The sequence below is a fragment of the Colias eurytheme genome, chromosome 6 (assembly GCF_061535395.1).
Source record: "Colias eurytheme isolate Ceu_HAF_F1 chromosome 6, ilColEury1 Martin Lab GWU primary, whole genome shotgun sequence".
Taxonomy (NCBI): Eukaryota; Metazoa; Arthropoda; class Insecta; order Lepidoptera; family Pieridae; genus Colias; species Colias eurytheme.
Genome location: NC_142985.1, coordinates 2,804,594 through 2,821,853, shown reverse-complemented (window position 1 = coordinate 2,821,853; position 17,260 = coordinate 2,804,594). Strand labels below are relative to the sequence as shown.

The window sequence follows — 17,260 nt, the reverse complement described above, 5'->3', positions numbered from 1 at the left end:
AATAAGCAATACACCTATAGATTTCAACTGCGTATAGATATAGTACACAAGTCACAATTACACCCTGATTAGCGCGATCTTAGTCTAGAAAGGTTTTCGAATAGCATCACTATTCGCGAAAGATCTAGGCGAGACGGGAAATGAACCTGTAGTACATGGGTAAAAGTTAACCTTATCTACAAATACAGACATCGAGTCCACGGCGAGTTAAACGAGACTCGGGAATGCCGATTTCCTATACTTTTGATGTCCAATTATGCCGGTTTTATGGTTTCTTTCGTCTCAATAGAGTTAAATTAAAGATAAGTGCAATCGTAACTATGATGATCTGATGAGTCTTCGTTATGTTCGCTTCTAGAGAGTTCCAGATAAGTAAAGCAAAACAGTTTTCCAAGACATTATCTGTATGATGAGCGTATTCATGTAAATAAGTTACGCTTATGCAATCAAATCGTTTGATACATTCTACGCATTAAAGCGATCAGTTGATACTCAAGAATATTAAAAATATTTAGAGAAATTTTAAACTATAATGTACTTACCTCGTTACTACGTGACATAGTTTAACCTAACAAAAGCACAGACAAACATGGCAATGAAAGCGTCAGTTTATTGCATACGAAATGCCTCGTACAGGTGTGAACGCAAGTCTAATCTCTGCTTTGACCTTTTCATTAATCTCTTGATTAAACATTTGCGTACATCACAACGCTTTCCCCACGTCGTCGTGAACGAATGGTTATGTTATGATTGTTTTCTTTCCACAATACACAACCAGAAGGAAGATACCCGGTCCTTTGGAAGACTTAACTGAGGCCACAGGTCGAACAGAGGCCCTTTAGAGAATTTTAATGTATTGTGGGTCACCAGCCGCAAGCTCCATGGCTGCACTATAGAGATACAGCCTTCATTATTATGATTTTTATCTCCATGTTTATCGGTAAACTTGAGTGAATTAATCTGCGCAAATATGTTGTGGATTTGGAGGACTATATGATAACTGGTTGGTTGTAATATTTTTCCTGCTTCCTCGAGAAATAATAGGCATTTGGGCTTAGGCTTATATTTCCCAGTAGGATTAAACTCCAGGGGATACCATGATGTCTTATAAGTGGGAAAGTGATGGCGCTAGACGACCTATATACAGCTGTCTTTTTTTCCACCCTGGAATTAATACTGCTTTGAGACATCGTGGTAACCAGATACCGAATATAGAATGCATGTATTCTGTCAATACAAATAATTAATGAACATAAATTGTCCTTTACCGTAGCCTTTACCTACATCAGAGAAATAGTAGTCGTATTTAATTAGCGTTATCTATTTGATATAGAATTTTCTAGACACACTAGGCTTTGTACGAGTATTGTTCTCGATATTGACTAGTGCAATAAAACGCAATGTAAACTAGAAGCATTATTTGCGCTTTGTTTGATAAGTTCTAGTAAAATATGTGTTTGAACTCTTTGATCACTTCATACAAAAATCTACTTATTACGACTTATGCCATTTTTCCTGTATCGATTTGCAAGTATTGTATTATAGTGACTAGTTATTTCGTCTATCTCTCAAAAATTGCCAAGCATCATTGGAAAGTGGAAAACAAATTTAGATCGAATTCAAAGAATCGAAGGCACTATTCGATACACTGGAGAAAGTGCTAAGCCAATTTGGTTGTGGGTATTAGACGCTTCGCTTCTTTCGCCGTAATCCACTCATTATGCTATTTATATATGTGCAATACCATAACTAAGGTCGTTGCAATGCGCATGGACTATATTTATGCAAATGACATCGGCTGCTTATATAACGCGTTATATAAAACACTTATATGCTTTTGATTTATTGTGCAGCGGCTCCCTCGTGTTTAGTTGCGAAATTAATTACAATTTATTTTTCACACTGCACAAATTGATTAATATCTAGTAAATGTTCTAGCAATTGGTTCTTTAGAATATTAACTTTATTGTTATGATAACATAATAAGTGTCTGTTGAGAAAACAATAACCGACCGAATTAAAGATCAACCATATCTAATGCAACGTGGTTTGTAAATTAAACGATTTATTACCAGGTTCTATCGGCCACTTATGTATCATAATTATGTTAATTACCCGAGTTACATGGAGTCCCGGTATAAAACTTTACGCAATCATTCCATGCTTTGATGATACTCTGATAACACTATCTACTTACTGTTAAAGATGTGGTTTCAACAGATTTTATCTCTGTTTATTTACCGCGCTCCGTTTACAACTTAACTATCTGATTTTAATGAAAACTGTACTTCAATTTATCATTTGTGATACGATGTGATGTAATTTCTATTATTCGGGAAGTATGATATAATTTCTAGATACAAACAAGGTCTTAGATAAAGGTTAAAAGAAATGTAAGGCCAAAAATGAAATTGATAACCTTGCATTGATTGTATCTTATCGTTTATCGGTAAAATATTGCCGGAACTTTTTAATAAATAATAATAAATAAATCATTTATTTCACTTAAAACATTTAACAAATTAGAGCGACCCAGGCTCCTAAGATAGTAAGAACTGTTTTTCAGGAGCCTGTGTCTTCCATTTACAGTAACACGACACGAAAAAAATCAGAGACAAATTAAATAAAATCAAAAATGAATTAAAAATTTACATGCAATTAAAACTATAAAAAAGAATCAATAACAAATAAGTACAAACACAGAACACAAGCTTCACAAGAGTGAAGAATTTAATAATATGTATTTCTTATATGTAATTGTTTTACATTGTGTTACAATTAAAGTTAATTTAAATCAAATCCCACAACCGAATAACAGTTTCACGTTAACGCATCGCAAATCGCAATATTCATATTACTTAACCGCGCCGACCGCGAGCGAGCCAGTAAAAACGGTGCACGCAATTATCTTATCACAACAAGAATCTCAATCATCATCCATCATGCTCCAAACGCTAGTTGCACATACGCACTGCGCACATCGCTTATAGGGCTGTCGAATGAAGTTTAGTAAATGCTCTGAGATATGCGCAGTCTGCGCACGTGTGATAATGAATTGCTGGTTTGTAACCCTTCTCAGGTGATGTTAAGGCACGTCTATTTATTTATGTTAGATTGTCAAAATAAAAGGTTATTTTACATTCATAATTATGGGTAATAAAGTGGTATAATAGGTAAATTGTAGAGCTATTAGTAATCGTATTCCAATTTCGCCGCGTTGGCAGCCCTACGTGCAATACATGACAGGTGCGATGCGGGTGTCAGTCGGCCGTGCGACTGCTCAGTTCCGTCTGCGCTCCTTACCGCTTCTGAGAAACGTCGGCCAGCTGTGTAGTACATTGTCTCTCTAATGCTCGATGCGTTGCCGAAGTGGTCCTGCTTCTCTTTTTAATGAGGACACTTGCCAAATCAATATTCTAATACATTTAGTATCCACTATCTTATTATGTGTCGTATGGTAAAAAATTGTGGCAGCCTCAATCCAGCTCCGCTCATGTGCCTGCCGGCTGATTAAAAATGGCCATTTAATACTTTAAATAAACACAAGAACAACTTGTACCTTGTTTCAAACAAGTCTCGAATGCCCTTTTATGCGACCGATTAAATTATAAAAGTATATTTACGCTAACCACTCGCTTGAAGTAAGTTTTCTGTTAAATTCAAATTGTTTATTGTTGTTCAAGTAATAATCGCAAGCTTCGTTGAATTACCATTGCTTCAGTTGGGAATGAAACTTTTTGTCTACGGTTTTTCCATTTTACGCCATCGAGAGTTAACATACGAGTTACCGTTTCAAATATACTGTAACTAGGTTGATGTCATTTCGTAATTGTGCCGTTTCGTAACTAGTTTTTTATATGCACTTGTCAAGTATAAATAAATAGACTTCGCGCGAGGATAGTGTACTGTGTAATTCGTGTGATACCATGTATGAGTTATATAAATTGTTATAATTTAGATAGATACTTGTTTCGTATTGAGTTCAAAGCCTTCTGGACCGGCGGTTGTTTTTTTGTGATGATGCAAAAAAGCCTTCAACTTAATACGTCTTGAGAAATATGTTTAGATTTCAGTCTCTACGTATTATTAGTTTGATAATAAGAAGATAGATCTGTTAAATAGAGAACAAGAGGTGTAAAAATATTAAAGGTCAATTCTAATAAATCTTTGTAAGCAATGTATACAGATATTTACACTTAAGAATTATATAATTTCTAGAATTTTATATGCGGAGAAAATCTTACTTCGCTGTTAAAAATTCAATCCGCTATGTAAATGACCATGTATGGGTCCAGGAAAGTTGTTTTTACCGCGTGTGTTTATTACGTCTTTATACCAAAGTTTTCTTAATAAAAGCATGTTATACAAGATTTATTTAAATTCAAAAATAATTCACGGATTCCCACATTCGAATTAGAAACTAGTTCATTTTTTATTATAGTTAGTGATTGATAAATATGTTCGTGTTTATATTTTAATAGGTAGCTGTACATTGTGAGTAGAGAATCCAATCCCGCATCAAAATCGCGATCCCGCAAGCCTGCGGGATTAAGATCATCAATCCCGCGGATCCCGCGGGATTTGCGGGATTGATTTTAATTATTATTATTTTTGTTTCATTTAATTTAAAGAAGAAAATACACACAAATATTTTTAATTATTCTTATCAACATGAAGCAAAGTTATCACTTGTATTATAAACTAGCGGTCCGCCCCGGCTTCGCCTGTGGTACATGTTTACGTTTTCTCTACATAAGAACCATCCTCGTACTTCAAGGAATATAATAAAAAAAGAATTACCGAAATCGGTTCCGCCGTTCTCGAGTTATGCGCTTACCAACACATTTTGCGATTCATTTTTATATATAAGAAGAAGAAGAAGAAGATTAAATATAATGATGTTTAAGACAATACAATATTCACAATATTTCACGTTTCATATTTAGATTTTTATTTGAAATAGAACATATTCATTGGTTTTAGAGGCATTTAAAATCAGCTTATTTTTTTTTAATACTTTCGAAGAAATGATAAAGTAACTAACGTTTCATCTTTTAGATTTGATCTTATCTTGTTGCATAAATAGTCAGCGGCGGAAATAGCACGCTCGGCTTCCACACTTGTAGGCGGAATTGACTTTACATAAGTATAAACGAGGCTTGACTTTACATAAGTATAAATGAGGGCGCGTCTGTCCAACTGTCAATACTGTACTCGTCAATAAATAAAATTTTAAAATTGCTTAAGTGATCTAAACTAAGTGAAACTATCTAAAATCGTAACTACTGTATAAACTGCTTCGAATCAATATAAATATCAAAGTGCGCAAACAATACAATTTATAAAAAAACGACTTATCAATACCCGTAAGTCAACACTCACTCGGAATCCGTTGGATACATAGAATCCATCATTATTAGAGTGCAAATAACTAGTGGAGTGTGTGTACGATTAGAAGGAACTTGAAAACACCATAACAGTACGTAAACAAAAACATTTGAAATTATAACCTCAAAAGTAAACAATATAATATGACGATTGATGATAATTATAATTAATCATCGATCAAAGTAGCAGCACCATCTATTACAACCCATTAGAACTCCTTAGTCGAATTGCACTACGCCATCTATCAGAAAGTAGCGACACCACTTAGTCCGCTCGATCCGATCAATTGAAGATAAAATAAGAAGTTCCCACCTTATCTCATAGAGGGCGCTGAAATAAAAAAGGATATGGAGGAAATAAAAAATATGTTAATTAACATGCAGCAAGATTTAAAACAACAAAAACAAGACATGTTAGAAATGAAGGAAGATATTAAATGCACTATAATCAATAGTCTCAATGAAAAATTTAACAACTTGGAAATAAAAAATGAAATTTTGGAGAAAAAAATTGAAGATCAATCAAAAACAGTAAGCAACCTAGAAAGACAGTTAAGACGCAAAAATTTAGTCTTATTTGGCGTAGAAGAGAAAGAAAAATCATACGAAGAACTTGAAATAATAGTAGTGAACATAATAAATACATACATAAAAATCTCATGCGATACTAACAACATCGAAGCTGTGAGAAGACTAGGAAAAAAGGGGGAGAAAGTAAGACCGATAGTTATAACATTCAACACACTGGGATTAAAACTAAAAATACAAAAAAATAAACATCACTTACAAAATACCTCATACTATTTAAAAGAAGACTACCCAATTGAAATTTTAAATAAACGTAAAGAACTACAAGCTCAAGTACAGAAAGAAAAAGATGCAGGCAATATCGCTTTTATAAAATACGATAAAATTATTATATTAAATAACCAACAACATCCATATAAACAGCCGAGCAAAAGAATCCTATCAGAATCTCCGGAGACTAGTCAACCTACCAACGAAAATCTTGAACAAACTAACAAACAACCACCTAAGAAGAATAAGGGAAACATGAAGAATTACATCATTCATAAGCCCAAATTAACCGTCGCCCAGACAGGATCAGCACAACGCCAAATGACGACACCTAAACGGAACAATGAATAGCAATCCATATCCCTCTCCTAACCTCAACTCTCCCAGTACGGCCGGTCACCGCGGGAGAGTATGACCAAAACCCCCCAAATAAAAATGAAATTTTTTTAAACTACCTTTTATATTTGCACCCTTAATGTAAGATCATTATCTTCTGATCAAAAACTAACAGAGCTCAAAGCAGCACTAGAAAATATTAACCATGATATAATAGGTTTGTGCGAGGTTCGTCGCCTAGGAGAAAAGATAATTGAAGACAGAGATTACATTAAATCCGATAAAAAAAAAAATCTTAAAAAATTATACAAACTTAGTTACCAACAAAGAAATAAAAAATAAAAAAAATGTTAAAGTGGCATTCTTTGGGGGAGGCTTTTACCCGTACGGGGTCCATAAGAACCTAACGAGTACTTAATTTAAATTATATAAACTAGATTAGGGTCTAAATTGTTCTACTATGTACTCAAACTATAACTGTAACTAAAATTGTATATTCTTATGGAACAAATAAAGCTTTATTTATTTTATTTATTTTATTTTAAGTATAAACAGCTTCCCCCTATTCCCTCCACATTCAAAAAGAGTCAATATCAAATCCCATCATCCCATTTAGTACGCGCAAAGTTAAATCCCCGTGCGCCGTAGGGGAATCCCCAGTCATAGAGTACTGGAACTGACATTGATTACGTTCTGTTCCGTCCGATAATAGTTCCGATAATCGTCTGAGCCTATTTTTCTTACTTTTTTTCAAACCCGCGAAAGTGCGGGATTCCGCATGAGTAATCCCGCATTTTTGATCCCGCAAAAAAGCTGCGGGATCCCGCATTAGCGGGATCCCGCGTTTGCGGGATTGGATTCCCTAATTGTGAGACAAAAGCAGAATTTCATTTTATTCTTCTGAATTGTATTTTTATTTGTTTTTGTACCTCAATACGGACACTGTAAAATGTGTTGCCTAATATATTATCGCTAAAATCAAATCACGTATAATTTCAACTTTATATGGCAGAATAATTGCGCACTTTTTTCATATTTATGTTTTATTGAAATTTTGTGACTTCTATGGTTAATAAAATAATTTTAAACCTTAGCCTTTACCATTTTAAAGCGACATAACGCATAAAGTACGAGTGGCCGCAATAAAAAGCTGTTACTAAATAGTTATTTATACTTATAAAGCACGCATACATTGGCATAACATTACGTTGCAAAATGGACACTCGGATCGCAATATCCTGTATCGATCCGACGCGTAAAGTTAAATAACTGTATGATAAATAATAGTCCCTTTTACCACTTAACGTTTACCTCATCTACCAGCCCATTGACAACACGGAAGTGTAACTTGAGTTCTTTTCGTGACAGCTTCATTAACTCTTGACATTTTAACAGGACAATACTATATAGCTTTTCACTGCCTGAAATCTAACACCAGCACTTTTATAATCCGGTATCATAGCGACGGAAAGTCTGTTCAATTTCCATCCGGGCACACGGTGCGTTCGTGGTATCAATTAAAGTCCATAGATGTGCGCACGGACTGGACGGGTACCGTCTATAATTAGCAATGGCAGATGGCCTCAAACGATTGACCCCAATCCAGCCCTAATGCCCACCATAGTACAGCGTTTCCATCACTCGATCTCCATTCGGCCAACTCGTGTGTACTCTTGCACAATTGCATGTGACCTATGTGCTTTTTATTGCACCGCTTTTTTGCTCGACATTCAAGTAGGGTATGCAGATTTATCTGTCTCGTTTTTTATATAACCGTCGAGTGATATTATTGACCGTAGTGAGCTAAGATTTGGAAACTTGATCTTCGAGTATTTTAGTAGATTTCTGAGATCTTTACTCTCTGCAGATTAACAGTCAAATTTTTAAAAGAAAAATTTGACTGTTAATCTGCAGAAAGTAATATTGTAAAACAAAAAAAAAGATTATAGAGATAATTTCTTGAATATAATCCCCAAGTAATCCGCCTATCGTTGTCGTCACCAATCTTGAATGTTATTGCAGGAGCACGTTGTATTTATTTATGTTCAACGGAGCTCTTAATCAGCCTATGGCCCTAATAATTGATTTTATCTTCGTACTTTTCCACAATATAGCATTATCACGCTTTGGTAACAATAGATTTTTGATAGAAACTATCGAAAAACATAAACCTCGCACGATAAAACTAATCTTGCATGTGGAACACTACACTATTTAATTTATTTTTAGAACACTTGACACACATTTCGATCGTGATACGAAATGTATGAAATTTACATACGATTTCAAAAACAAAGTTATAAATTCTCGATGTAAGGTAATTTAGGAGTTTATACACTTATACAGAAGTGTTTTGATCGTAAAAGAAGGATATCATAACCTTAAAACAATTTTATTCTAAATATACCGCAATTTACATATTATCTATTATTTAATTTCAACATTTTATTACTAGACACTGGAAAAACGAGGACGTAACATAAAACACAGTTGTGTATATGTATTTTGTAAGATCTCCGCATTGGAACCGGCGGTTACATCACAGATGTTATGTTTACGCGGGATTTTCTCAAATAGTTTAGCGGCCGCAGCTCCCTCAGCTCGCATCACACTACTGACCCGAATACCGGCACCTCGCACCAAACGGACCGTTTTATTTTTTCCTTTGATCATTAAATCCGCACTTTGTAGTGTCGTGTTTGTTTTAACTAAACCACTCGTCGTTTTATTGCCTTTGTTCTCTTGACGTGGAACAAGCTTTTAATTTTCACTCCGCTTCCAATGGATTTGTATTTTGATCCTAAAAAAATATGTGGTTCAACTCTTTCCAATAATAACAAGTAAACGCTGTTTACGTGTTATTGAAAATCGCTTTTAATTTTAGCTCCCCTAGCCACCTGTTACTTGCTTGGTACGTTCCATCGCCTTGAAATTATTTATAAACACATTATCGATTCGAATCATCGTTTTCATAAGTCAATATGTTAATCCGTCACACGGTGACTTCCTCTATATTATGAGAATAGTTACGGCCGAAGTTGATGCGTGTAGAAATTTTTATTTACATCAAACGGCGCGTTATGCTAATATGTTCATTGTGTACGTGTTTTGCATGAGTCGAGCGTGACCCGTCTAAGAATAGACACGGAAGGAAAGCTGGCCCCAATGTGCCACTGGAGTGGAGACACGTGCTCGCCAGATTAACGATAATTGCAATAATGCAATGGGATAAGCGATAGGAGAGGTCGCTCGTGCCGCGTGCGCGTAGCTGTAGCCTTGGTGTGATCGATACTGCATCAATACGTAGGATGCCCGCACCACGATGTTTTGGAGGAAGAAGGAAGGTATTTAGCAGGCAATAGAAGCTTAGTAGTAGCTGTTGATATTCGGTTACGTTGTATGCTCGCTGCAATGCGACACCGCTTGGTAATTATACTGAAGTTTAGACAGCGTATGAATTATATTTTAGAAGCAGGGATTTGACCATCTAATCTCTACATAATATTCTAAAACTGGATTATTTTACCACCCAAATAAAGCTGTTATATCGAATATTCAATGTGCATTGTTATAAGGACAATAGATTTTAAAGTCTCTTATACTTAAAAACATAAAAGAGCATGAAGGAATTACGGAGCAGTTTAAAATTTTCATCCGATTTGTGTAGAAGCCTCTAGAGTAACTCGCACCTGCAGTGAAGCGCGAATGAAGCTCGATTTAAATCACTTATATTGTGTCATAATCTTGTAAAAAGATTAAAATTTACAATACTTTTTAGTTTGTTGTTTACATTTTACAATGATGTCGTACAGATGTAATATCCGAGGTTGGTTATTGCTTATGTTTCGACGTATACATGGAAGCCTTTTCGTTTTAACTTTAAACCCATTAGCTCATAGCTGTTCAATGTTCTACAAGATTGTAGAGATATGGATAGATATTGTGTGGATAATGTAACTTTTCGTTATTCTTTTATTTCTGTTCTATGTTTATACAAAAATGAAGTTATATTTTGTAAAAGAGCTTTCAAAATAATTAATAAAATAAAAATCAAAATTGGCAAGGCTTCTCTATCAGAATGTAGAATAAAAGATTCGTCAAAAAATCTCGTTAGCGGTCGCTTGTTTATAAGGTTTCGTTTCAGATCCACGTAGGCATCTTTCACTCTTGTCCTAAATAAAAATAAGTATAAAATTAATATACTCGTAAAACCTGTTCCACGTGGTGTGTTGTAAACGCGTAATAATCCAGGAAATTTCACCCAAGTTTAACTTAAATAATGACTTTGCACAATTAATGTTAAAATCTACTTACCCGTACGAAATTCAACGTTTTCGTTACATTTAAATTTTGCTCTCATTAGGAAATGAAGTATTGCCATTATCAGATTCACATTTAAGTAACATATTATGATATTATTAACAGAACCGAGCGAAGTAAACAATTGTGTAATTGTGCAGCAATTATTAGATAATATAAATATTTAAGCGTCTCGTTACTTTACCTGTTATTAAAACGTTTACTCTATTATGATTTCTCGATGATAAATCTCATGGAAAAATACATTGGCCGCGCGTGGAATCGTACTCGTTTTATCGCGATTGTTGTATCGTATCTTACGATTACTTACGTAAAGTAGGAATCAAGAAATGATAATCTGTATATAAACAAGTTGTTATGCTCAAATCTACGCGACCTTCACTTTCGGAGCTGTTTATTTTCGGACTCGGTTACAACAAGTTTAGTAATGTTAACGAAAAAAATTAGCTTCATCATAATATTATTATGTTTATCGCCCATCTTCTGTGGCCGTATACGATTCAGAGCTAAAAATATAAAACGAGTTTTGTAACGTTACTTTAGGCGTCCCTTACCTGGCAGAGCATCACTATACATCCGTGCGTTTTCAATTTTTTTGGCTATACATTTGTATTACATACTAGCGGTCCGCCCCGGCTTCGCCCGTGGTACATAATATTTACGTTTTCTCTACATAAGAACCATCCTCGTACTTCAAGGAATATAATAAAAAAAGAATTATTGAAATCGGTTCAGCCGTTCTCGAGTTATGCGCTTACCAACACATTTTGCGATTCATTTTTATATATAAGAAGATTTAAGCTTTTAATAGCTTTCGCTTCCAAAGAGACAGCTCTGTTTATGACTTGAACTAGTCTGGGTCAGTCTTCAAGTTTAAATCAGCGCTTAATGTGACCCCTGGCTCTTGTTTTCACTCCGTGGTCTCCGCGGTTATCGCGTCCAGATAACCGGCTACGTCAATATGTGCTTAAATTACAATATTTATAAATTTTTCATATTATTAATTTATGGTTGAATGTATTAAGAGGAAGTCGATAAGCGTCTCTGGTGCTTAGGTCATGGGCCGTTTTGCCGTGAACAGTAATGAGTAATTACATTTGTACGGCGATGACTTGTTTATACTTAGCGACACATTAACTATTAACCACATATGTAACATAACATACGTCTTAAATTTTAATTCCCTTTTGTCTCGAGATTCATGGCACACAATTAATAGCAGTAAAATAAAGAGTCGTCAAAACAAACCCATTAAAGTGTGTCATGAACTCATGAATATTTATAGTCGTATAATTCAGCTGCGTAAATATTGTAGAAAAAATATATTGCCGCGCTACAAAACATATTATCAAAGTTGTGTTTGTACAAATGTTGTGGAATAACTCTGAAATTCCTTTTCGATTGCAAATTTATAGGAATTTGATATGAAATGTAAATGTGTGCATTGTTGATTCTCCGATTTTGCTGATACGAAAAATATGTACGTACCTACAGCTACCGATTTCATTTTATGTTCAAGCGTAATAATTACATCGTTAATGTTTAGTTTTATTATTGTAGACTTTGTTATTTGTATTATTGTAAGTACCTGAGTGAAAAGTGAAATAGAAAACTTTGTTAATTTTTCCGATTTCACGCTACGGTACGAATTGGTAAATAAAGCGATGTTGTTATATTACTGCGCATTGTTTTTACATCCGATTATATTATAAAAGCCGTCGCCCAAATGTTGTGATGATGTCACCCACGCCAAACTTGTATCGCGCTATCTTGATCACGTGTACACGGTCCCTAACTTAACGCATTCTACATTATGCCTCTTACACAAATTGTAGACTCTTCTGATTAAAAAAAAAAAATTTTAAGCCACTGCATGTATGTCAACGTACCGTTATCGCTCATAAGCCGTTGATTATGCTATTTAAATGGACATAATATCATACGTACACCTGCATATTTAAAAACATTCTAATCGCTTAACGTCTACCTCTTTTTTGTATACTTTTCATCACATTGGCTTTGAAAAGATAGCAAATAACACAAATCACTGTCCCTGCTGCAGTTGTTCAAAGGCTACCCGACTGGTTTAATCATGCGCCCTTGGACCCATTATATCATCGCCTTCTGTATTTGGTACGTGACTGCGAAAAAGTTCACTGTACTCTTCATGAGGACATTGCACTTGATTCGATACTCCTGCACATGCTAATACGGCAATGCAATCGTTGTCAAATGCGGTGTTGTTTACGGGGCGCGGTTCGTGCAGTAACCTCCTGGCACATATCTCGCTCTATCGCTATCTAATTTTCGACACGAGATAAAAGTGATAAATTAACACGTCTGTTGTTTACCATCAATCCATTTTTATAGGTTTCGATTTTATTTACGTTGCCTCTACTTTTACTGTTTCACGCGGTGAATTATTTAGCTCTCATTAAGAATTTGGGGCCAATTAACAGATTCACATAACGAATACTAGTTTCGAGACGCGATCAACACATCTGTTTCGTTCGGTGGAAATATTGGCGCCTCATCAATCGACCGCTCGCAAGTGACGCGCGATTTATATTGTGAATTGTCTGAATAATGAGAACCGGAGCGCTCCAGTGTGATTGAGCACTAAAATGCTTAATTGAAGGTCGCCCAACCCGCACGATTTTATCTCACCATTCTATTTTTAACCAGTTTTAAATATAAATTGAGAAAATATTCGCGGGCCGCTTATAGCCTCGCGAAATATCGCAAACAGAGCGTGTTTTGAGTCATTCGTTAAAAGCTAGACTTGTTGATGTGGGCGGCGAAAAAATGTCACAAGATGTTGTTGCATGTGAGGCGAACACATTCCTCGGATTGCAATCGTCATCGACCAGTATTCAGCCAATTACCTATGTTTATTTTGCTGAGAATGTCATATATGTAATATGCATTGTTGCTGGCTATCCGCATTCTATACATTGAAATAAATTACCATTCCATCATCTATTACTACATATAAAAGTTTTTATTAAACATAATATTTTCTCAAACTATTTTTTTATTTATCATGAAAAATTAGTTTTTAAAGCACGTGTCGTGTTTTGTTTATATTGGATAAATTTATGATAGCTTTTATTTATTTTCTCTTATCTGTTGTATGTCTTACGGATACTCATGAGATCATATTTTAATAATATAAAACGCCTCATTTTTATTGTTCTGTTTACTTCACATAGTTCCGCTATAATTTACAAACAATAACATCAATAAAAAATGTCTAATGTTGTTATCATGATAGCGATTTCGCTCATGCTGCTTACATGTGCAGGATTGATCGTTTACCGTCTTTTTTCGCATATAAATTGTTTTTTTAACCTTTATAATTCTCAATATCAGACCGTACTAAAGAAAGAAATGATAAGTATCGTTAATCCCTAAACTTGTATTGTTCTGCTGCGTAAAACGGATTATAATGCTTCCGTGTCAATTCATATCAGAGTTTCCTCGTTTGTGCATAATGCAAAAGGATTCTAGAAACCGGGAGGCGCGCTCGCCTCGATGCGGTATTGTCGGGATCAGAGTGCACACACGGACCGCGTGCTCGATGACGTGTACCTCACTTTTAAATAGGGCACACTCGCGCGCAGACCGTCAGTCGCCTGCTAGGACGCGCACGCGCAACTTGCTCGCCATTTATTATTATCGATATCATATTCAGTAGCGCTCCAACCACCGTTGGCTCTACACGTAAACTTTGTGACGCTGAAATCCGGTTCGCTCGCTGAATCATGATTGACGTTATCCAACCCCGCGATGGATGCCTTTACGAGATCAGACAGAGGGGACAAAAGGATCCCTGTTACGTGGTCGTGCCCAATACACAAGTACGTTTTCGTGTTTTCGTTTTTCGCTCTTCGGTAATTTATGTTGAATTTTATTGACTCGGTTCGAATGTTGGTGCTTTGTCTCCGTGATTTTTGTACAGTTACAATGAAATGAGAAGGGTTACTGGCCGCAAAAGGCTACGATGTAGTACAACGCTCTTATTTTTTACGTATTTATCGGTGACTTGTGTACATATTATACGACATTAGGTTTGCATTTGATAAAAACATTACGTTATCAAGATATCTAATTGGAGTTAACAAAATTGATAAACTGGGACGAGTTTCGTTCGTTATTTGTGCTACAAGCGGCAGTTATTTTATTTCAAAAGAAAACTCTTCTATATATTTTGAATCGATGAATGATTTTAACGGTGCTCTATGTCTCGTTCCAGGATCTGGTTAAGAGCCACTTGATGTTCGCGGTGCGCGAGGAGGTGGAGGTGCTGAAGGAGCGCATCGCGGAGCTGATGGAGAGGATCAACCAGCTGGAGGTGGAGAACAGCTACCTGCGCGCGCACGCCAGCCAGGACACGCTGGCGGCGCTGCCGGCGGCGGGCAGCAAGGCGCCGCAGCCGCAGGGCCCGCAGCCGCCCGTGTCGTAGGTTGCGGCGCGGCGCCGGCTCGCCCGGCTCGGCTCGTTCGGCCTCCCCCTCGCGCCCGCCCCGGGGAGTCACTATGTATGGCTGTGCTATGTTAATTCGTAGGTTAACGGGACGCAGCGCCGAGGGAAGGAGCGGGCCCCGCGCCCGACCGTCGCGCGCCCTCCAAGAGGCGCGACGACCCGACGAATATTATGCTTGAATACAATTCATAGATATATTTTTCTGTTATTTAATCTTTAGGGTGCAGAATTTCGTGCTAACTGCCATGCTTTTGCTGCGCGTCTCGACTGAGACTTTTTAGTGTTGCGAGTTGCGACGTTGTCCGTGACGTTCGTTTTAGATACAGCTCTATCGATATAACGTATTCCATGTAAGAGTAAAATAAGACGTGTGTTAATGATATCTTCTTATTGCATAGTCGGATAGCCACGCATTGAACGATTGACTGTTAATTTATTTACGATTTTTTTGTATGTATTTAATTTTAAGTTATTTATCGTGTTACATTTAAATCACAAGTTTGTGTACAATGATCTGTCGACATAGGAAACTGATCGTGTCGTGTGGTTTATCGTTTAGTTGTATTTAAATTAATGATGCAGTTAATGTAAAATAGTGTTCGGATAAATAATAATCATCAACGATTGATGTGTAGCGTTATACTAAAGAGTCTATAGATAGTAGTCGTCGCGAGAGTGTGGCCTCGTGCAAACGCTGGCTTTAGTAAATTTTGCACGCTGAAACTGAAAAAAAAAATCTATTTTTATTCCAACCCTATATATCGATAATAGAAGTTATACATAGCGATTTAACATTGTATTTTTTTAAATATTATAAATTGTTTGTATATAGTACAAGTTGTAATAGAATTGTGAGACGGAACGGTGTATATAAAAAGTTGGTACGTCCGATGCCATCAAGGAATGGCTCTAAAATGGATAATTTAAGTGCGCTGTAATAAATATTCGCTTTAATGTTTATCGTAAACAAAAGAACAAAATGGCTGGAGACAGATTGAATGGAATGATTGTAAATGTAATTAAATTGGAATGTGCAAGGTATGCGAGATTGGTTCGAGAAAGAGTCACAGCGAAATGTGAAGTAGTGTAGTATTTTGTACAAGACTACTGCGTATATGTATAGATGATGTTCTATTTAGTCCTCTTAATTATTGTGAATATGCCGTATTTTACTTCATTGCTAGTTATGATATAATATGATTCTGAAAATTGTAAATATATTGTAAACAGAATGTCCATTGTAGCTTATGTTGACCAGAAAGGTTCCTCGTACCCAATAAATGCAAAACTACTAAATGTTTATTCGTTTAATTTTACCCTTACCCCTATATAAATTGAGTTCATTTTACAATAATGGACAAAAAACTACTCTAAAGTGACTTACCTATTTCTATATAATATGTTTCACTGATTGTTGTTTACTGAGGCAGTTTGAAAACCAGGGAAGAAAACCATGTTTTAAACTTTACCTTTCACGCATTTTATGAGAGAAATATCTATTACCACTACCATAGTTATTTTTATATTAAGTTTAAAAGCATTCAAATGCTTTATAAATCTGGGTGAAAGACGCGGGTTCGAATCCCAGCTCACGACCATTTCTTTTCTGGTCTTAAAAAAATTTTAACACGTTCTCTATCAAGAAGTAGAACTACTCTATGCTCAAACACGGTATCATTTTGATACTATGTATATTAAAAAATTGTCTAATTCTTTAACAACATCTACATAACAATAAGTTTCATAAATATGAATCCCACCAAAAACATTTTCATGTAAAATGTTGCCAAGACGAGCCCATAGGCCTCGCACTGTCAAAAAGTTATCAGATCTCATGTAGAGCCAAGCATCTAACACTACACGCCCTAACTCTACAAGGCCTAACCTCACAAACTCTACACCTTAGTCAAAATATGTGGCTTGGCCATTTCGCT

The 17,260-nt window shown here is 35.8% G+C and overlaps 2 protein-coding genes across 3 annotated transcripts in view; both read left to right on the top strand.

Moving 5' to 3' along the window:
* LOC149907516 (uncharacterized) overlaps positions 1 to 16,622 on the top strand; it is a 143,823-nt gene extending 127,201 nt beyond the window's left edge. For both annotated transcript variants that reach the window (XM_090102518.1, XM_090102517.1), the window contains one exon: positions 15,097 to 16,622. In XM_090102518.1, the coding sequence (XP_089958644.1) occupies positions 15,097 to 15,306 (210 nt within the window). In that variant the 3' untranslated portion in view covers positions 15,307 to 16,622. The remainder of the gene's footprint in view (positions 1 to 15,096) is intronic.
* LOC149907517 (uncharacterized) lies at positions 5,190 to 7,049 on the top strand. The gene has a single exon (XM_090102519.1). The coding sequence runs from the start codon at positions 5,736 to 5,738 to the stop codon at positions 6,534 to 6,536; it is 801 nt and encodes a 266-aa protein (XP_089958645.1). The 5' UTR covers positions 5,190 to 5,735; the 3' UTR covers positions 6,537 to 7,049.
* Positions 16,623 to 17,260: the final 638 nt, after the last annotated feature.